Source organism: Canis lupus, chromosome 28, assembly GCF_048164855.1.
Source record: "Canis lupus baileyi chromosome 28, mCanLup2.hap1, whole genome shotgun sequence".
Classification (NCBI taxonomy): Eukaryota; Metazoa; Chordata; class Mammalia; order Carnivora; family Canidae; genus Canis; species Canis lupus.
Window position 1 is genome coordinate 34,352,701 of NC_132865.1, and position 22,682 is coordinate 34,375,382.

At 38.3% G+C, this 22,682-nt stretch overlaps 1 protein-coding gene across 4 annotated transcripts in view; it reads left to right on the forward strand.

Moving 5' to 3' along the window:
- Positions 1 to 16,057, forward strand: part of PLAG1 (PLAG1 zinc finger) — a 49,512-nt gene extending 33,455 nt beyond the window's left edge. For 2 of the 4 annotated variants that reach the window (XM_072804587.1, XM_072804586.1), the window contains 3 exons: positions 6,269 to 6,367; positions 8,906 to 9,264; positions 9,782 to 13,321. In XM_072804587.1, coding sequence (XP_072660688.1) covers positions 9,023 to 9,264; positions 9,782 to 11,039 — 1,500 coding nt within the window. In that variant the 5' untranslated portion in view covers positions 6,269 to 6,367; positions 8,906 to 9,022 and the 3' untranslated portion in view covers positions 11,040 to 13,321. Of the gene's footprint in view, positions 1 to 6,268; positions 6,368 to 8,905; positions 9,265 to 9,781 lie in introns of all 4 variants that reach the window. The other 2 variants (XM_072804589.1, XM_072804588.1) reach the window with 2 other exon arrangements.
- The last annotated feature ends 6,625 nt before the right edge of the window (positions 16,058 to 22,682 follow it).

Genomic DNA, 22,682 nt, shown 5'->3' on the forward strand with positions numbered 1-22,682 from the left:
ATATTTATCAAACATCTGCTACATGCCAGGACCCTGACTGGGTGCTTGGGGTATAAGGATAAATAATAGTCTCCCTGCAGATGAATTTAGAATCCCCTGGGGAGAGACAGGTAATCTCAAGAAGAGCTTTACAGTCTATATTAGTGGTAACAGACACCCTGAGAGGTAAAGATGTGAAGCTCATTCTGGCTCAAGTAAAATCAGTTGAGGAATGTAATTATCAAATCTCTTCTGATTGTGTCAGCCCGGGCAGTGTGATGTCCTCTGCAGGTGGAGGAGGGAGCGGCCGCCCCTCATGTGACAATTTTGCCTAGAGCTGATCCTATTTACTCCGTTATAGGAATATATAGAAAGGGTGGTTTCCAGAAGTCGTTGTGTCCTGGATGGTCACACAGGCATAACTTAAGGAGGACAGAGTAATGACGCATAGAGAACCTTACCTGGATGGGGGCTCTTTTTCATGATACCATTAATGCGGCTCAAAATTTTGAAAAAACACACTTAATGTTTATATCTCCTTGTATACCATAATGCCAGCCTGTTTGTTCAAGTGCATCTTACTTTGAGATGACTTAAAACTAATTCTCTGCATGAGCTTTTGTAACTACATAAAACTTTCTCTCCTCATCACTTTTGTTTGAATATGTACTGTTTCTGCCTTCCCATTGGCATTTCTAGGCAGATTCAGTAGGAGTGCTTAGAGTTCAGACATGAAACCTAGATGATGCTGTGTTTGTCATTTTAGTAGTATCAGGCCCTTGTAGTATCAACCTAAATGAATGGAAGCATGTTCTCCAGATGTCTGAGGTCCATCTGTGTGAATATTTTTAGAGTTGATGGCAGGCACTTTTGTTGTAGCCCCAGGAATGTAAGGAATCATTGGTCATAAAAACAACCCCTCACAATTTGGGAAATAGGCAATTTTCAGATTGGGCTGATCTGTGAGTTGCCTACTTTACACCTAGCCAGAGCACCAAAATTTCGGAAATGTTTCATACCAAAAAAAAAAAAAAAAAAAAAAGAAAGGAAAGAAAGAAAGAGAAAGAAAGAAAGAAAACCAAAGCCAAAAAAACCTCTAAAAATGGTTAAAGTTTTGATTAAGCAAGCTTACTTGGTATTCAGATATAATTGATTCTTCGCTCTCTCCCAAGCACCATCGCTTCCCTGTGCACAAATCCCTTCACACATCCTGTTTGCAAATACTGACTAAAAGTGCCCTATGTGAAGAAAATGAAATACCCAGTGTACCACCCATGTGTATTCTTTTTAGCTTTTTATTTTGATGAGAATGTATGGCCTTAGGGGAAAGAATCCTCCATGTAGTTGTTTTTTAAAGATTTTATTTATTTACTCATAGACACAGAGAAAGAGGCAGAGACACAGGCAGAGGGAGAAGCAGGCTCCATGCAGGGAGCCTGATGTGGGACTCGATCCTGAGTCTCCGGGATCACACCCCAGGCTGCAGGCGGTGCCAAACCACTGCACCACCAGGGCTGCCCCCATGTAGTTTTTTAAATGAAATGCTGACTTCTAAATTATGGATCATTAAACAAGAGCTTTTAAAAGAAAAGAAAAAAATGTAACTTACCATGACATTTATGTTCTACAAAATAAATAACCAATGAAAATATTTCATATTTGGAAGGTAAAATTTATTTGAATACTCCATCAGATTGTCTCTTCCTTCTCTCTTAAGGCTAGAAATTGTAATTAACAGCCATACCCAGGTTCCAGGTGGCCCAAAGGGGAACATCCTAATTGTACAGAGAGAGAACTGATGTTGGATTTGTTGGTTCCACTTTGGAATCCATTGATTTTTTTTCCTGTCGGTTCTTAAGAACAAATAGGTCTGCTTTGTCCCTTCACTTGTCTGTTGGTTTTTATTATTTGTGTATTAAACATGAGGCTTTCTACCTATGATTAAGGCTAAATTTTATGCTAAGTTTCAAAAGAGTTGTGCTAGAGCTACCTTTTAACAAATTGCTCAAAAGTTGAAAACATGAAGTACAGTCATCCAAAACAGGCTGTGTCTTCTACTATAGGAAAATAAGCTCTGATTTTCAGTATTGGGGGTATGATATGTGTTAATCAGGTACCTTATTACAACGTGGGTGGGTCCAGCACAATCCCAGTTCTCTGCACTATCTCTTGCTTCTTTGTCCTCTTGAGGCATCATGATGCAGCCCATCTCACCATCTAACCATCCAGCCATGCTTCCTGCTCCATGCCAGCCATGGGTGCAGGTTCTAGGCATGTTTGCACTTTAGAAATTTTTATTAGGAGGGGATCCCTGGGTGGCTCAGCAGTTGGGCGCCTGCCTTTGGCCCAGGGCGTGATCCTGGAGTCCCAGGATCATGTCCCACATCAGGCTCCCTGCATGGAGCCTGCTTCTCCCTCTGCCTGTGTCTCTGCCTCTCTCTCTCTCTCTCTGTCTCTCTCTCGAATAAATTAATAAAATCTTTAAAAAAATTTTTATTAGGAGCAGGGACTAGATCAATATTATCTACTTATATAGATTCCTTAGCAATGGATCAGAGAAGGCTTGTTTTCTGAAACAAAACAAATATTTTAGATTGTACTAAAGTTGCTGTTGTTTTAATATAAGACTTTACAAATAGTGGGTAAGTTTCAAAATAACAACAACAATAATAATAATAACAAGTTATAATAATAATAATAATAATAATAATAATAATAATAATAATAACAACAATAACAACAAGTTTGTTGGACCAAATTTGTATCTATGCCATAATATTTTTTACTTGAACATAGATATGTATATTCCATCCTATGTCTTTTATGATGATTGAACAAGCCTATCATTCATTTTGATGCTAGAAAGTACTTGCCCTGCTTTAATTATTTTCATTCATTCAAAAAAACAAAAAATTTTTATGGGAAACAGCAGTGAATAAAACTGACACAGCTCCTGCCCCAATGCTGCAGTCTATTTTTAATAGTCTTAGATTTTTATAGTTGCAAGATCTACTTCTCCTTTTTATTATCCATTAATAAGGGATTTTACAGACCTACAGAAATTGAATGATGTAAAGATTTCCACATAACATTCATGACCAAAAAAAATGTGCCAACTATGCCGTTGCCCTTACTTCAGTATTGGTCCTCAGTTTATGTTATTTGAAGCTCTGTTGTGTTTTGTACTTGTGAATTAAAATATTAACTGTTGGTAAGTTTCCTTTTGCAAGCTACCTTTTTATATGAAAAACATGTTTTAAGCAAATGTTGACATTTTCTGCATTGTTTGCTAACGGTGTTTTATGATTAGCATATGGGAGAATGAACAGTGCTTTGATTATCGATGGCGTTTGCCCCTAATTATCGAAGTGTATGTTTGACTTTTAATTTAAATATGAAAGAATTATTGATGCAGGTAAGTGTTGTAAAAATTCACAGCTGTTAGACAAATGACAATCAGAACTGTGGAATTTAAAGTATTGAAACAGTTTCCAGTACAGGGCTGTTCTTATGCCAGCATTCTCATAGGAATTTGTTTTAGTAGACCCTCTGATGTATGATTCATTTTTGCTTGTTTTTTTGTGTGAGTCACTGTTATAGAATGTAAAACATAGGATGATGAACATGTGTGTGTGCATGCACACACACTGTTCTCTTTACTTTTTTTATGTATGCAGAGTTGCCCGAGGGGAAAAAAAAAAGTATGTTCTCATACCAGCAAAAACTGGAAGGGCATTCTGAAGTGTTAATTTCTTAGGGCGATATGAAATGGGTATAGGGGTATATTGTCTCACAATTCTTAGATAAAGGCAAAGAAGAATTTTAATCCTTTGGAAAGCATAATAACTGCTCTTTGACACACAAAAAAGAAAGCTAGGAGTACGCATTTTGTTGTAGACTTTTCAGAAGAATAGCTAACAATACTTTTTAAAAGTCTTTCTTATTTCTATAAAAAGGAATACATCATTTTAATTGACATCTTAGGATTACATAAATACAGACGGTATATTTTTTAATGTTTATTTTATCAAGCCAAATAATAATGAACTCTGGCTCCTAGTTTCCTTGGTTTGGGGAAATAGTTAGCAGTCCTTTGAAATTATCGGATCACTCATAAGAACTCAAAATAGTTCAGTTGAAGTTAGGGAAATTAACTGTGAGTTTGGAATTACGTTTTGTGATAAAATGAATGAAAATGATGGCTTTATTTCAGGCTAAAATATGAAATGGGTAATTTGTAGACTATAGTAATATTTCAAATGAAGATACAAATTTTAAACTATATTGAAATACTTCAACTTTTTATTATGCCATTGAAGAATCAGCATCAATGAAACTTTTATTAATGTATTTGAGATGCAATAAAATTTATATTAGGAAAAATACAAAAATGTATTGTTGACTAGTCAACTTTGGTTTGCATTTGTTTCTACCCAAATCACCGTCCATTCAGATATACTAGTTGTTATTTTAACCGTTACATAAATTACTGAAAATTTACTTTGCAAACTGCCTTTATTAAAAGAAGCAAAGTCTTATATTTGTTTCTTTTGGGGGATCCTATTGGCAGCTCTGCTAGAGATAATAGGCACTATTCCCTATTCTTGTCTTTTAAATGTAATGACAGGATTTATCCACTTGCATATTGGTTTGCCAACCTACCCTTCTCCTAGAATGCAGTCATGTAAGAGTGAAATCGGAATTTTAGGGCTTATGCCCCTTCTTGACCACATGCGTGCTATCAGGATATTCATCCTCTGTGAGCCTCTTACCTTAAAATGGCAATGATGATAAATGCATCCACTTCTCAGGTCATTGAAATCCAGGGAGGTCATAGAGCTGAAAACACAGTACACTTGCAAGGTATTTATATTATTAAAATAACACAATACACAAAACAGGCTCTCATGTTCTTAACTACCCTACCAAAACCTCAGTATGTACGCTGGGCAAGTAAGTATTTACAAAGTTAATTTTATTATTTTGCAATTTTGATGTGCAGAATTCAGTTCTTCCATTTATGCATGTCCTGTGCTTTACCAAAGAATAAAGCTTTTGCTTTAACTTTTTAAATATCTTTTATTAGTCTGATTTTTAATGTTTCTTGTTTTTTAAACTATGAGAATAATGCTGCTTTCAAATATACCTTTAGTATTTTTGTAATGATGCTTGAATGTCCTCTGGCAAATATTTTATTTACACATCAAATTCTTAAAAAGTATGTGAAAATGTGATTTCAGGAGAAATTAATTAGATTTATGTTTGGAACGTTAAGTAAAATTTTTTCACTTGTCATTGGTGAATCCTTTTATTATTACATTTTAACCATTTGACTGATATTATATAACTCTCATGTTCTTACAATTGTGATTTCTGAACGTTCATCCTTTAAAATATTCAGAGCTTACTAATTTCTCTGTGCCTTGTAGTCTCTACAGTAGATAATCCTAGGGGTTTTTTTGGGGGGGGGGGTTGGGGGGGTTGCCTTTGACCATTCTTTTCACATTGACTGATACAATCAAGAATTATTAGCAGATTATTTTCTCTGTGCATGTTTTCAGTTTACTGAAGATCCTGCCAATAGGCATTTTTTTTACAGATATTTTAAGATTTTTCAACAATGATCTTTTAAAACCCAATGATGCTTTGTTCTGGATACCTCTGCAGCAAACCCGTATATAACTTCCCTTGCATGCTTTGAAATCTAAAGAGCACAGAGTTATTGCTACCTTTCAGCAATCCTTGCAGCATTCTGAGAATTAAATTGGCAGGTATTGCAGAAACAAAAGGGCAGCTCAGAGAAGCCCACCTTGCACAAGTATGCGCAATGTGGGCATAGGAGGTACTTTCTTCGGGAGTCAGCTATTCTTTGGTGAGGTTCCAGATGCACCAAGTTTGTGTCTTCCATAATATTAGTAAGCTTAATGAAGTTTTGATCCTTTTGGTTTACAAACAGTAACCCTAATATCCATTTCTCTCAGTAGGCAAGTTAGATTTAAAAATTTAAAAATTGAATTTGGGACAGAAGTGGGGAGTCATTCAGCATCACAAAATGCCATTTATATAGGTAATACTACTTTACTTTTCATTTCCGCATTTCATTTGGTCATGTAAATGTGCTTAGAACTAATAAAAATTTGCAACTGGTGAAAATTAATGCATGACTTGTCAGCAGAGTATGGAATGTAAGCATGTGCCATGAAATTGCAATTCTTTCATCCTTTATTTTCCATCATTTACATACTGATTCCATTTAGAGTGTAGTCCATTCTTATTTTTTGTTTCACAGATTAGCCAAAATGGGAAGGACTGGATTCCGCTCTCTTCCACGAAGAGTCAATGGGACTGGCTAAGATCAAGGTCTGAGGCTTTTTCCATCGGTCATCAGGTATGCATTGAACAAGAATTACTAAAATTCTATGCATGTGTCTTTAAAATATATGATATGTATATTATGAATGTTGACTTTTATTCAATGTTGAGCTCACTACCTTATATTATCCTATAATTTTAAATGCTCCTATAACTAATTTGAGTTTTGTAATATATTGAGTTGAAAAGATACTATTAGCCATGAAAAAATTTCAGCTGGTCTTAGAAAAGTGTAATATTTGAAATTTGTAGTCCTTCATTGCTCAGTATGTACATGCAAAGATGACACAATTCATTTGTTACTCCATATTGAGGATCACCAACTTTAATACAATCAAATGTTTATGTGTTGTTTCATGGTATACTTGCAATACTTTTTTTTTTTTTTTCATTAACTCAGAAGTTACCTTTTTTCTTTTTTTCTCAACTGGAATTCTCTGCCCCTTATGCTTGGATCTCTTAACACAACAATGACAAATACAACCAATCTGAAATATCTCCCAATACTAGGTATATTCAGGGACTTAGACGCTTGGCATTCCATGTTGATTTTTACAGTTGACAAATTCATCAGCTTATTTCCCACAGTGCTCTAAAGAGGTACATAAAAGCATCATGTTAGGAAATCATATAGTCAAAATTACTGTTTTTTCCTGCTTTGGCAGAGTAGTTTCTAGCAGTTTACAGTGTCATTGCTGGACACAGCAGGAGAGCTATGTATAGATATTTCTGAGAGAGATAGAGAAGCTATCTCTTGAATGAGAATATAATAGGAAAAGTACAAGTCCCCGGGATTCATGAAATCTAAAACCAGGGGAGCATATTGTGTTAGCATTAGTAATGTCAGCTGTGTCAACTGTGTTAACATCACTTTTAAACTGCAGAGGAGATACGATTTGCACAGCTTGCAGGAAGGCCTTGTCTGCATCTGCTTACTGATGAAAGGGTACATGAAGCCAACATGGTTAACTTACCCTAAGGCCTTACATTTTAATCAAATGAGTGGATAATTGCCCTATTTTGCCTGTTTAGTGACAGCCTCTACATTGAATCACAGTGGGATCTGTTGTAGCATACACTTAGTTTTACAGAAATTAGGTTAAATTTAGAGCCCCTGCAAAAGTATACCTGGAATCTGCAGGAGTCAGCATGACATGTCTAGCTCGTAAAGGCAACCGAGTATCAGTATGATGCCAAAACAAGGAATATATAGAGAAACTGACTTTTGTTTTTTTTCTAAATACATAATAGGATAAAAAAATCCAACTGAGTAGTAGTTGGTAACAGTCATTTAGCCACATGCAGTTTCACTTCAAACAGCAGATCTTTTTTAAGAGAGACTGTAGGTCTCCTCATCTCTATGTCGCTTAAAAGTATGTTGCTAGATTGGCACTCAGGAACCTTGAGTCATTTATGTCAGGTGGATCTTTGGGGAGTAGGTTTCTTACTTTGAGAAATACAGCTGATAATATTTACTATCTCTTACCCATTTTTCAAAGGCTTCAATCAATTGAAAAATTTTTGTTTAAGTAGATGTACTCTTTACCATACGATATGTGCATTTCATTCTTCCTCACAGCACCCCTAATGAATTGAAACTCTGACACACCTTTTACCTGAAACGCCTCCATAATGATGTGTCCACGCACAAGTATTGTGCTCCACGCCAAAAGTCGCACTGGTGTGCCGCACACGGGTTACAGGTGTGCCAAAGACTGATCCCCTCAGCTCCTGGGGCGGCCTGATGACTCTGGCTCATCCGCTAACCTCAGTGTGCCCCATGAACAGAATCATTTTCTGTGATGTGCAAAAAGGTGAGGAAAATTACCTCAACCAGATCTTCCTTTCCCCTCCAAATGATAAGCCATGATCCTCACCTCAGATAACTTCACAAGGTGTTACCATTTTAAGAATGTGTATTTGTTACGAAGAGAAGTCATTTCTACTCTTGACTCGGAAATCCCTGTGTGGGTGATGACACTGATATAAAGAGTAAATTTCTACTCTGGGTACGTGGTGCTTTCAACTCTTTCAGGCCTCCCGAGTCTTCATTAAGGACTTCCTCCATGGACCAAGTGGTTCACAGGGTGCCTAAAAGAGTTTTCAGTCTCTTATCTATATTTTTCTATCACACGGAGCCTTACTAGAATTGACTCACACAAGTTTAAATGATTTTCTGACGTTAAAATATTTGCAGAAACATTTTTCTGTCCTTAGTCAGATTTCTGTTGTCTGATCCCTTGTCAAAACTGAAGATTAATAATGCCACTTTGAGTGTCATGTTTTGACGCTTCCTGAGAGTTCCTGAAATCACTACTACTTTCCCCAAGTACGACATTTGTTAGGTGGAATTTCTGGGGGTGTGTGAACTGTTCATTCTGAGCAATGCATTAATGTGTATTTTGGCAAATATAAAGAAACCTACAGATATTACATTAGACCAGCTGAATCCATTTTATGGTTCCTTTTTGAATTCAAAAGCATCACATAGCAAATAAAATTTTTTAAAATTAAATTTAGTTACAAACTAGTTGTTTCTTATTTTTTTTTCCAGTCCCTTTTTGCTTTCTTTTACGACCACATGAAACTTGAGAAGCCACCTAAAGCTAAATCATTTAGTGGAGTTGGGCAGTTCCCAAGTGTCCAACAAGAAGGCCTGCTTTAGGCTGCGATGGCCACTGTCATTCCTGGTGATTTGTCAGAAGTAAGAGATACCCAGAAAGTCCCTTCAGGGAAACGTAAGCGTGGTGAAACCAAACCAAGAAAAAACTTTCCTTGCCAACTGTGTGACAAGGCCTTTAACAGTGTTGAGAAATTAAAGGTTCACTCCTACTCTCACACAGGAGAGAGGCCCTACAAGTGCATACAACAAGACTGCACCAAGGCCTTTGTTTCTAAGTACAAATTACAAAGGTATTACACTCTATTTGTCTTTCAGATTATATTTTCTATTATGTTGGCCATGTGAAGCCGTTGTAAACGTATATATTTGTATACACCTTCTTTAGCTGCTTTGCAGAGAGGAAATGTTACGTAGATTAGACGGCTAGTTTTCGTATTCTAAGTCACATACTTTGATGTGTTAGTTGTCTTTGGGTTTTTTTTTTTTTTTAATGAAATGCTTAATGAGAGTAGAATTTCCGTTTGTTCAAAGAAATTACAAGGAAAGGGTCTGGACGTTTACGTGAGTATGTTCAGTCTCGCTCATTTGTTTGTGTAGTAATAGCTAAAAAACAGCGAATACTGAAGTGGCAACTTCAGTGGCTCATGCAGTGTTTAGGGGTACTGACTGTCCTTGTAGCGCATGTTAAGTTAAAGTGTGTCCGTTATCAGGGAGCCTCTGTTGTAGCATAGCAGTTTAGCTTCCATTTGAAAAGTGAATACGTGCCATTTGTGTTGTGATACTTACAGAATATGTCTGTGTTTAAAGGCACATGGCTACTCACTCTCCTGAGAAAACCCACAAGTGTAATTATTGTGAAAAAATGTTTCACCGGAAAGATCACCTGAAGAATCACCTCCATACGCACGACCCTAACAAAGAGACGTTTAAGTGTGAAGAATGCGGCAAGAACTACAACACTAAGCTCGGGTTCAAACGTCACCTGGCCCTGCATGCCGCGACCAGTGGTGACCTCACCTGCAAGGTCTGTCTGCAGACTTTTGAAAGCACGGGAGTGCTGCTAGAGCACCTTAAATCTCATGCGGGCAAGTCATCTGGTGGGGCGAAGGAGAAGAAGCACCAGTGCGAGCACTGTGATCGCCGCTTCTACACCCGGAAGGATGTCCGGAGACACATGGTGGTGCACACAGGAAGGAAGGACTTCCTCTGTCAGTACTGTGCACAGAGATTCGGGCGGAAGGATCACCTGACACGACACATGAAGAAGAGTCACAATCAAGAACTTCTGAAGGTCAAAACAGAACCGGTGGACTTTCTGGATCCATTTACCTGCAACGTTTCTGTGCCTATAAAAGATGAGCTCCTCCCGGTGATGTCCTTACCTTCCAGTGAACTGTTGTCAAAGCCATTCACAAACACTTTGCAGCTAAACCTCTATAACACTCCGTTTCAGTCCATGCAGAGCTCGGGACCTGCTCACCAGATGATCACGACTTTACCCTTGGGAATGACGTGCCCCATAGATATGGATGCTGTCCATCCTTCTCACCACCTTTCTTTCAAATACCCATTCAGCTCTACCTCATATGCCATTTCTATTCCTGAGAAAGAACAGCCACTAAAGGGGGAGATTGAGAGTTATCTGATGGAGCTACAAGGTGGCGTGCCCTCTTCGTCCCAGGATTCCCAAGCATCGTCATCTAAGCTAGGGTTGGATCCTCAGGTTGGGTCCCTTGATGATGGTGCAGGGGACCTTTCCCTGTCAAAAAGCTCTATCTCTATCAGTGACCCCCTAAACACACCAGCCTTGGATTTTTCCCAGTTGTTCAATTTCATACCCCTAAATGGCCCTCCCTATAATCCTATATCGGTGGGGAGCCTCGGAATGAGCTATTCCCAAGAAGAAGCCCATTCTTCTGTGTCTCAGCTGCCCCCCCAGACACAGGATCTTCAGGATCCTGCAAACACCCTAGGTCTCAGCTCCCTGCACTCTCTGTCAGCAGCATTCACCAGTAGCTTCAGCACAAGCACCACACTGCCACGTTTCCATCAAGCTTTTCAGTAGAAGTCCAAGATGTGGACTGCTGACAGCAATCTATGTGTAGCCCTGACTTAGATGACCATTTTTATTTTAGTGCCTACTTTAAAACAGCATAAAACTTTCTGCTTTTGTACAGTACCAGTTTTCATTAAGCCAGTATGAAATAGAAACAAGCTTTATAAATGAGCTTCAGAACCATTTGTGTTCAGTTATGTTTACCTGGGTATTTTTGTCCACACTCACTGCCAATTGTCATAGTTTAAGATGATTTTTTCTTCTAGGAAAGCCATTATTAGCAGTAAAGTCTTATGAGTCCCATGTTCAAATTACTTTAAGATCTTAAAATTTTCTGTCCAGCAACAGTGGCTCTACCTTTTGACATTTTGGCTCACTAAAGATCTTTGCAATAGAATGTACAGTTTCTAAAACGTGGATGAATAACCTGAGAGCTTTTAAATTTTTTCCAGTCTCTGAATGGATTCATAAGTAAATGTTTCAAAGGAATTAATCCAGTTTGGAGAGATAATAGATTTTTCTTAGATACACCGTAATTTCAGGTCGGTATATTTTGAAGACTTTGCTATTGTCTGGCTCAAATATTTGCCGTCTTTATTATACACATATAAGGAAAACAAAACCTAAACACAAAGCACCAGTATTTCTAGCAAAAAGAGACTCCTGGTGAGGTGACAGTGGCATTCCATGGTATTCAGTAGTTGGCCTTAAACTAGCACACGGGATGTTGGCAACATATCAAAGTTGTTCTTGTTCCAACTTAACAGCATGCATCGTGTTATGGCTTGGGAGTCTTCAGAGTCAGTGTGTGGCTAGATCTCTTTAATCTTTTCTGCCTTGTAGGGCCAAAGGGTGGGTCAGGTGCAGCCAGCAACTCTATCTTAATTGTCAGTTCGCAGCTAATCCAGAACCGAGAGCCATCGTGGAGCACAGATGTGAGGGGTCTTTATCCCAGAGTGGCCTGTCTTTTCTCCAGTGGCGATGGTCTCCTAAGAAGGGAGATGTGAAGCACTTAGTTCAACTTGCGAACTTGTCTAGGGATCCTGTCCCTTGTTGCCAGGCTTAAAAACTAGACTCTTTAGGTGTAAAGGAGAAGCATGTCGCTTACATCACTCCTTGCTGAATTTAATACAGTTTTCTTTCCCAGAAGAGCCAAAAGCAGAAAACAAAACAGCCCTACCCTCATGGTATCTTTCTTCAGTATCGATTTCTCTCTCCTTGCTATTTTTGGAGGGAGAATTTAAAGTTAAATGCATTAGAAAACTCTTCGAGGAATGACCACAAAGTCTTAAGTGGCTAAAAATATATACAGTAAAACCCCACTTTTACACATCTCTGGGAAATCAGGGGAGTGTTGCGAATCAGTCGAATCTGTAGAAGGGGGAGGAAACCAGAGCAGAACAAGCACTGTCTTAGTTAACGTGAAAGCAACAATCAAGAATATTGTGTTCACTAAATAAAGCAGTACGGGCTTTCCTCAGAGTAGACAACCACCATCATCTGTTTGATGGTCAGATTATACTTTTCAGAATATTGGTTGCGACATCAGCCTACGAAACATATCTATTAAGCACTTGTTAACACCTTATTTTGGGACCTGTCTGTTGGGGTGGGTGTAAGGGGGAGGGTTTATAGAAGAGTATATATCTCTTAAAAAAAATATTTCTGAGCACTCATTAGCCCTATATGGAAGCTTCTTTGTTTGTTTATAGGGCCAATTATCACTGCAGATTGCGATGTTTACCAAGAATTTCTAAAAATGAGTGCAGATTACTGAATATAATACATTATTTAAAATATTTGGGAGTAGTATAATTTGTGGAGAAATGTAAATTGTAATAATGTAAATGGGGGTTTCACTATATATATTATACACACACACACACACACACACACACATATATCGCACTTCATAGAATCAGAATTGCTCTCTTAAGGGAGCTGTGGCTCCCTGATACTCTATCATGCTCCTATTTTTTTTTTTTTTAATTCTAGGAGCAGTAGTTTTTATACTTATGTATTTAAATTTTATTATAAAAAATTACATTTTATAAAAAAAGTGTGTTCCAAAGGCATTAAAATTATATATGTTTTAATAAGGAAATACATTTAAAATTTTTCAAACTGCTCCTAAGCTTTTGATTAGGAGAATATTTGCTCTGAAAGTAGGCTTTTAGCTCTGCTTTATTACTGCTTCCTCTAGTTTCTATGAAACAGATTGCTTACTTAAATCATTAGTTGAATGATTAGTGTTCAATATTGCTTTAATCACCATTTAAAAAAAAAGGAAAAAGAAATTGGTGACAGCACAAATAAATAGAAAACCTATTTTTACATAGAAGTCACAAATACAAGTGTGGAAGCACTACTTTACTTTGTCGAAAATTTGCTTAAGGAGAAGTCAAATTAATGACCTGAGACGTTGGCCTTAGTAGGCTGTATTTCACTGCTAATAAACAATTAAAAAGGGAGTACCAGGATTTATTTAATAAAGCATTTTGGAAATGGGGAGTGGCACCATACATGTATGTATATTTTTAGCCTAATTCTCACCCTGCCTGGAATTAAAATACGTGGAGGCACATCTTTCAGGGCACCAGGGTTAATATTGTAGAGTCTTACTAATCTTCATGTGAACCCCTCTTTGCCTGTTGCCGCCTCATAGACTTGAAATAACACTTTCCAAGGAAGAGAGAATTCAGCTCATGTTTTTCAAATTGACTATATACTGGTCACTAAACCCTTTATTGAGAGAATTTCTGTTCAAGACGAGGCAGATTCACTTATTTTAATTGCACAGTGCTCTAACAAGGATGTAATGCAGAACCAGCTCTTTTTTTTCTAGAAAAAGATGTGTTTTTACATCAACTGGATGTGATTAAAAATTGCCAATGCTGTTTTCATTCTCCCCATGGCCAGAATCATCATCCTTGAAATTTCTAGTAGTGCCTTTGCTTGATTTAAAAAAAAAAGGGATTATCATTAAGTAAAAATATTTCAGTTTAGAATTTGGACCTCAGACAAGATATTGAACCTCATTCAGTTTGAACTTCCACACGTGTGTACAAAGTCACCAGGCACAAAAGCATGAGTGTGGAAGGGCCTTGCGCTGTAAGCAATATTATCTACTGATATATGCAGATAACATCTTTAGTTATTGGCCACTGTTAAAATTCGCATTTTCAAATCCTCTTATTTACCAAGTGCAGTTTTCAAAGTTTCAGTTCTCCTGGCTGATCGCTCGCCACTCTTTGTGCAACTTTTTAATTAGTGTTTCTTCCAAGCTGTGTATTTTTGCCTATTTGTTACTTGTGCTTTATTATTCTTAGTCATTTGTGGAATAGAGTGATATATTGTGTTAATTTGGACAGTAGCGGTTTTTAAAAACCATATACTGACTGAAACATGAGCCAGAGCTGATTGCTTTATTAAGCTAATAATGAATGTTAAAGAGTACATATTTCAGGATCATTCATCTAGTAAGCAATACACATATATAGGCCAATATTTTTTTAAAAAATAGAGCTTGGTCAACCTCTATACTACACATATTACAAGATATAGCACTTTCAAAACGAATCTAAACCTTTACAGAAACTTTCTTATAGGTTATGCCTTTTATTTTAAGACTTATTATAATTTGTTTCAAGTGCCATTAGATGATATATATGTAGGCCTTTGATATATAATGCTTTGTGTTCAAAAATGGTAGATGTATATTAAACAGGTACATTTTTACAGTGTTTTCTTATCAATTTGCTATATTGCACAGAATCAGTGTGTGTCTTTTCATAAGGTTTTACAATGGTTTATTTTTTTACAAGGTTTACGTGTTTCAAAACACACTGTCTTCCCAGTATGTAAATTAAAAATTACCAGTTCCCCCAAGTTGCTTCTAGCCTACTGAGATCCATGTGACATTGGAGGAGGTCTCTTAAATGTCGAGTATTCTTCATTAGCAATAGCAGACTGTTATCTCTGACAAATAGTGCCTACGTTGACTTTACGTCTTTTCTCACACTGTGTCAGAAGCCATGTCTACAGCACAGATAGTCTGTCGTGATTATGTAGATCCACAGAAGTCGCCTTGTGTAGTTTTGTGCTAAAAATTACCCCTACAAAGCGCCTTTTGGATCACATAAAACAAATCAATCCCACCAGCGTTGGTAAAGGCACACTTAGATCATCACCCTTAGGCCCTTCTTGTTATCACCCCTTTGAGGATGGAAAGGCAGTGTCTTTGATAAGCTTATCTAGCTCTAGAAATGACAGAACTATTGCTAATGTATAAAACACTTCCTTGTATAAGCTTCAATGGTACAGATGAACCAGAATGAATGTTTATCTTCTCAGAAACACTCCTTCAATATCATGTTGGATCATGCTGCTAACGTAACTTGGGATACAACTCTTCATGGTGCTACAAACTTCTCTGTCTCATTCAGTCATATTTTTTTAGCCATAGGAAAAAAAGGACTCCAGTAGGCGTAAAGGTGTACAATATATTTTTATACTGTGACTTGTCATTAACAGACTTTTACACCACCCACCACAATGTATTCACGTGCACTTGCAAAAGGAAATCTTGGACGTGCAAATGTTATCAGAACAAACCCAGCTTTTGTCCACAAGGTGACTATAACTCAGAATGAAAAGTGGGCTTTATAATATGGTGTGGAGTGAAGAACATGCTGTATGTTACTAACAGCCCTTTGAATTTAACAAAAACTGGGAATCCATTAGGAGATGGATTGCGTCATGCCTGAACATAAGCTGGACTGCTGAAATTGTATTTTTAGCTGATGAAAAAGTTTTTGGACTAGTACTCTAAAAAATGTTCTAATGATAAAGTTTTGAGTCAAAATAGAAAAATCTGCATTCCAGGCTGAATTTTGTATATTTTTATTGCATTTAAAATCGCTATTCTGTGATATTGGGAAATCAAGTGGCTTATCATGTATATCATGTACTTAAAATGTATTCACAAACTACTGTTGTATTTGTATAAAATATAGACAAAGATCGTATTTTTTTGTGTGTGTATAAGCTCTGTAAAATAGCAATCACATTATGAAGCTGCAGTGATACTACATTTTAAACATCCACATCCAAAGAAGCAGGCTATTTATTGTCCAGTTACCCAGATATAAAATATTAACTTGCTGCTAATGAAACAATAGTACTGCAGCTTCTTGTGGCCTACAGTGTTATGTTTGCTGTAAGAAAAAGATATGTGAACTCCACAAAATATATGAATAAAATTATAGAATGGCTTTAGATAATGTAGATCTTCCTGAAATTTTAATAGATGATACATTTCTATTTGGTATAACTTTTTCTCTTCACTTTGAATTTTAAATATTTTCTCATTCGTAAATATACGATTCTAATAGCTGGCTCTAGGACAATACTTTGTTGTTGAAACAAAATGTAAAGTTCCAGGGTTTCTTTTGTTTTGTTTTAAAACTTTTGTACCTTTAAAGGAAGGATAGGAACTGTAAATAATAATAATAATAAAAGTCAAAAGATCATGCATCAGAATTGTAATCCAGATGAGCATCCAAAAAGACTTCCAAAAGGCAATTAGAATGTATAAATCAGTGTTTCTTGTTCATATGAGATAAGATTGGCATTCAGTATTCCTTTAACACTTACTGTCTGCCAGTGCTATAAATGATCCTTGGAGAGGTTCCCTTTGGGCTCTTTGTCTAAAATTTTGCTGAAAACCCTCCTTTGACAGTTATCTGTACCAAAACACACACACCACTTCGTCTAAAAGTCATCAGAGAAACAGTGATGCAGCTTCAGAAAGAGCGACATCACCCAGAGATTCGGTTAATAATCTGAGCGGGAGTCAATTGCAGAAATGATTCCTTGTATATCTAACAGCACCTCTTTCAGTGCGATAGGAAAGTTGCCTCTTTACCTTTGGCTGTCCTGTTGTAAGGCCCTCCCGCTTTCAGAGAGAGAGAGGAACCGGTGATTTCCAGTATCAGCAGTTCCTCTCTTCACGTGCTAACTTTCAGAAAATCGAGAAGCATCCCTTTGTTAATTCTTAAGGTTAACACTAAATACATTTTATTTTATTAAAATTCATGCATGTGAAATATTTTGAGGACTGTATCAAAATAAGATGCTTAGTTACAATACTTTAAAAAAGTACGTTTGGGATTAATTCATTCACTTAAGGTATAATCTCCCTTATGGAAAAGTAGTTCGAAATGCAGTTTGTCTTTTGTATCAGACCCAACGGGGCTAAAAGACTTTTTCACTTGTGTCACTGTTAAACGAAAAAGTTCATACTGATGGTTTACCATTGAGGGGAGACAAAATTTCAAGTCTGGCTACAGACAGCTTGGGTTTGGCTGCCATTTTTCCTCAATCAGACATGTCCTCGGCAACAGGCACCACTTTGTGCTAAATCCTCGGGGTATTCCAAAAGAAATTGGCTTTATAAAAAGTTGTTTTCTGATCAAGCATCCAAGTGATGATGGCAGTGTTACTGCAACTGCTGGAAAGCCAAAATATTGTATTGAGCCATACCCAGTTACTCTTTTTTTGCAGATCAAAAATGGTCAAATATTGGCAATGTCAGCCTAAAACTAAAACAAAACAACAAAACCCAAGATGTCTTGACTTCACTTGCATTCTTTTCAACACAGAGGTCAATAATAAATTTTTCTACTCTGAAGATGTTTGACTCTTGGCTAGTGTGATGGTTAATTTTATGCGTCAACTTGGACGGGCCTGGGTACCCAGATTAGACGTTGCTGCGAGGTATTTTTTTAGGTGTGATTAACACTTATAATCAGTTGACTTAATGGGGGCGCCTGGCTGGTTAAGTCTGTTAAATGTCTGACTTGGTTTCAGCCCAGGTCATGATCTCAGGGTCGTGAGATGGAGTCCCCAGTGGGGCTCCAGGCTTAGCGGGGAGTCTGCTTGAAGATTCCCTCTGCACCCCCCACCCCACTCTGTCTCTCTCAGACAAAATCCTTAAATAAATCCTTAAAACACTACCCTCCATAATGCAGGTGGGCCTCATCCAATCGGTTGAAGGCCTTAAGAAGAAAAGACAGGTTCCCCAGCAAGAGGGATTTCGACCCCCAGACTGCCTTTGGACTCAGGCTGCAACATCAACTCTTCTCTGGGTCTGCGGCCTGCTGGCCTGCCTGCAGATTTTGGACTTGGCCAACCTCCATGATCACAATTTCTTCAAATAATACATATACATATGTGCATATGTTTATACACACATCCGATTGGTTTGGTTTCTCTGAAGAACCCTTTTGTTTTTGTTTTTTCTTTTAAGAACCCTGTTTAATACAACTAGTTTCAACTTTCATTCTTTAGTTGTGATGATTTTACCTTGAAAGTAGTAGAAATATTTTCCTCTCTGATACACTTATGCCAGAGAATATAAATTCCCAGGTTCTGGCTGCTTTAGAAAAGACACACAAAAGAGCACAGTGCTTAATAGAGATTGTGTCCATAAAGAAGTCCTCAGAATCTCCTTTTCTGTACTGTTATTTGGGTTCCTATTATTGCAGATGAAAAGGATTCTCTCCCAATGAACAAGTTTCTTAAAAATGTGAACGGGCTAATCTTGCTCCACTCAGTAGAAGCATACTTGAAATGAAGACCAGTATTTATTATACATGCACATATGTTTGTAAATTGAATCTTTTTTTGAAAACAGGCAGACAGTCCATTTATAATAAAAACCACTTACAGAATAAGAATTAGGGTTCTGAGGAAATGAGAAAAGTATAATGGTTCCTCACATAAACTATGGAATTTTCTGTTTTATGATGCTGGAATTTTTGAAAAGGTTTACCTTTTGGTTTATTTCATTTGTAATTAGAGAACTCTAATCTTTTGGCAGGGCGGTGGGGGTGGGGGGGCTTTCAAAGCGTCAGTGCATTCAGTATTGTTGGAATGATGTTGGTAAACTGCCCTGTTTCTAAAAATACATAATCTGTTATTAACATTCACACACCCCTGACGACATTTCTAAGAAGGCTCCTGTAACCAGATTTTCATGCCCTAGGAACGTTCATTGTGTTAGTAGGTTAATAGCCTAAGCCATGCCCTATTTCACATTTCAAGGTATGTCAGTTTTTCCCACCCCAGAATTAGTGGTGCTTAGTGGCTGTCACAGATACAGGCCCTTTGAAAGGTCACAAAGACTATGTTGCTGAAAGACTTCAGGCAAATGAGTTCGATTCATCCCATTCTCTAAATTACCTTTCGCAGGAGTAAAGTGCTACCTACTGTGGTATTTGCTTTTGTGAATTCTTTCGTGTGGTATTTCCCTATTTACTTCTAGTAAGTCAGTACCAGTCAGTGATCTGAATGACCCTGAAAATTCTTGTCCATTCTTAGCAGTCTGCCTGTCGCCGCCTCCTCCTCTTTCTCTTATTTTCATGTGAAGTTACTCCCTGTGCCCCTCCATCCCTCTGCCTTCACCGCTTCCTTTCTTTGCTCCTGCTTATGAATCCACATGTGAAAAACCTCATCATCTTCCACCCCCTTTTTAAATGATGGCTCTTCCGTTTCTTCTCTGGCCTCACCCACAGAAAAGTAACTTTTTCTCTGAATGTTTATTACAGCATATGAGATCTTCTCGATAATATGTATATTTTTTAACTCTTCTAAGCAGTTAAGGGCAAAACCCTGTTCACACCGTCCCCTGCACACATATTTATTGGCTGAAGGGTAATCAACATCCTAGTAATTAGGATCTGTTTTTTGAAGGAAATACTCTTTCAAAATATGAGCCTAGAAAACTTTGTGTTAATTTTATCACTTGAGTTACCTTTGTGGTATAGAAAAGTTTATTTGATACACTAAAGATTGTGTGATCACACTTAAAACTTCCATTTTGTTCTACCCTCTTGCACCAAACCGAGCACATCCCACAATAACATATGATTTCTTCAGAAGTAAACTGCTCTAAATGCTTTCACTACAATGAACCAAAACTAAGAACCTCTGAGAACTCTAATTCTTATACATTTATCCTTCAAAAGCTCTCACCATGGAGTCTTTGGCTCTGTTTAAGATTTCTGGAAGGTGAGTGACCAGGTAACAGGCATCAGTAGCTGGAGTTCTTAAGATCTTTTTCATCAAGTACTCCAATAAGTGCTCGTAACAGAAATTCTCTCTCTTTGTAATCTCCTTCGATATTATTCAAACTTTAATTTGCTTTTTCTCCTTCACAATTAGACCACTGAATAAAAAGCCACCACTGAAGGGGAAACTTTTTGTTCGCTTATGCTGCACAAACAATGAAAATCAATTTTCCTTTAAAAAAAAAAAATCAAACTCTAAACCTAAAGCTGACCTTGGAAGTTCTCCCCTCGCCTTTACATATTAGTCCAGGGAGTGAAGGCTGCTGCCCAGGGCCACACAGCTAGACGAGGCAGGGCCCTGGGGTCTCCCCACACAGCCCCGAGCTCCTTCTGCTTGCAGGTGGCTAAATTTCCCCACCCCAGCCAGCCTTGTTTGGGAGATAACACCACTTAGGGGAGAGGTGTCACCACCTGCAAGGCCACAAGCAGAAATCTCTTAAAAGTCTCGTGCTTTGCCTTCAAGTTTCAAATTCTGGGAAGATAACAAAAACCACATGGCTTTGCTTCCCTTGTCAGGGCTTATTACTATCTTCATTTTACACGAAGAAATCCAAGGCTTGGAGAGATGGTGACTTGGAAGTGGTGGGACTTAAACCAGGTTTTTTGACCCCAGGTCTTGTGTCCTTAAGTACTCTAGTTTCAGGACAGCCAATACCCAGGCATTAAGAAGGAGAGAGGAAAGTGGAGATTGGGCATTGGGGAGACAGCACTCTCAAAATACACTGAGAATCTCCCCCACCCCACCCCAAGCTAAAGGAAGATCCAACATGTGAGATTAAAAAAAAAAAAAAAAAAGTCTGTTCCACCAAGTCAAGGAAAGTATACTGAATATTTTCACACCAAACAACCTAGCAACAAAATAGATGAAACATTTTTAGAAATGCTAGGAGACTTTGGTTAAGCCACAGTCTTACTTAAGAAAATATGGGGAATTATGAGAACAAATGAAAAAAAAAAAGGTTCCAGATACCTACAATTTGAAAAAAAATCAAAACTGACATCAGACTTACCTAAAAAATTATATGATAGAAGCCAGTGGAGCCAAACAAGTTGTCAGACTGTTCAAGCAAAATAAGACTTCTGACGTGGAGGCTTTTAAAAAGTAAATTATTCTCTTTATTTAAAGGAGAAGAAGCTACAAATAACCCAGAAAAGCAATAATGAAATCAATATGGACATCTCAAGAAAGCAGAAGCTACATAAGTGGTGAACAATAATGCCAACAATTTGGTTAAATTTGAAGTATGATTGTTTGCTGGGGAGCAAGCATTTTTGAAAGAGAGAAATATGACTGTAATGCAGATGCCTTCAAGTGGGAATGTAGTCACCACTCACGTGACTAGGCTTACATATCAAGGTCTGATCACACATGGAAAGAAATCTTGGGAGACTTCTACATGAAGCTATATAACAAGTACTATGGAGTGAGATATGGAACAATCCAGTTTGGTAGGGAGCAATTTGGTGCCATAACAATACTGGAGAAGCTCAACTTTTTACAGAAACCTATAGAGAACCCCAAATTCTCACTGTTAGGAAGAAGAAGGCAGGACAAGATGACAGCTATCCTTCAGGCATCAAAATTAAATAAATCCCAACGCAGTAATTCAGATTTGGGGAGACTGGATTTGCCCTACGTATGACCAGCACCCCCTTCCCAAGTTTGATTCCTGACAAACGGGATCCATTCACCCTACAATCGTTGACTGGGCACCTACTATGCATCAGGCATTACTCCACGTGCTGGCAATACAGTATTGGACACCAAGTTCTATTCCCATGAGCCCACATTCACTAGAGTGAGTTCCCAAGGAGTGAAAGCCAGGCTTCCCTGCTCCTGGCCACAATGCTCCCCAAATACACTCAGGATCATGCTAAGAAACTACACCTCCTTGTTTGCTGCCAGCATGTGGGCCTGCATCTCAGAAGTGGACATTGTGTCCACCAAGCCACAGCTCAGTGTCCACTGACACCCACCACCGCCTCTTCAGAGCTTGCAGATCCACTTTGAATGGCTGAAAAGGAGAAGCTATGGTGGTGAAGAGATTACACTCATAATGACAACTGGGGGATGACCTGGGAAGGGGACTACCCCACTTTATACCCCTCCCTCGCTGGTGCCCGTCCAACCTGGAGCACTCGACCTTGATGGGGTTCCAGCTTCCAGACTCCTGAAGTGCTTGGTGCAAGCGCGGCTGTGAGAGAAATGGCCAGCTAAGGGCGCCGGGCACGGCCAGCAGGCCCAGGGTGCCAGTGTCAGGAGCAACCTGGAGGCAGCCTGCCTGCGGGACCTGCCTGCGGGACCTGCCTGCGGGACCTGCCTGCGGGACCGCGGCAGAGACCCCTCAGGGAAGGAGGCGGCGCTAACACATGCAGCACGCGGGTCAGGGAATTAGGAGCCCGTGAAGGTCAAATATGCAGTTTTGAGACTTTCATGAGACTTCAAAATGGGTCACGTACTGAGCCACTGACAACACACAATACACCCTCCCTGATACTAAGATATTTCAACAGGCATGGG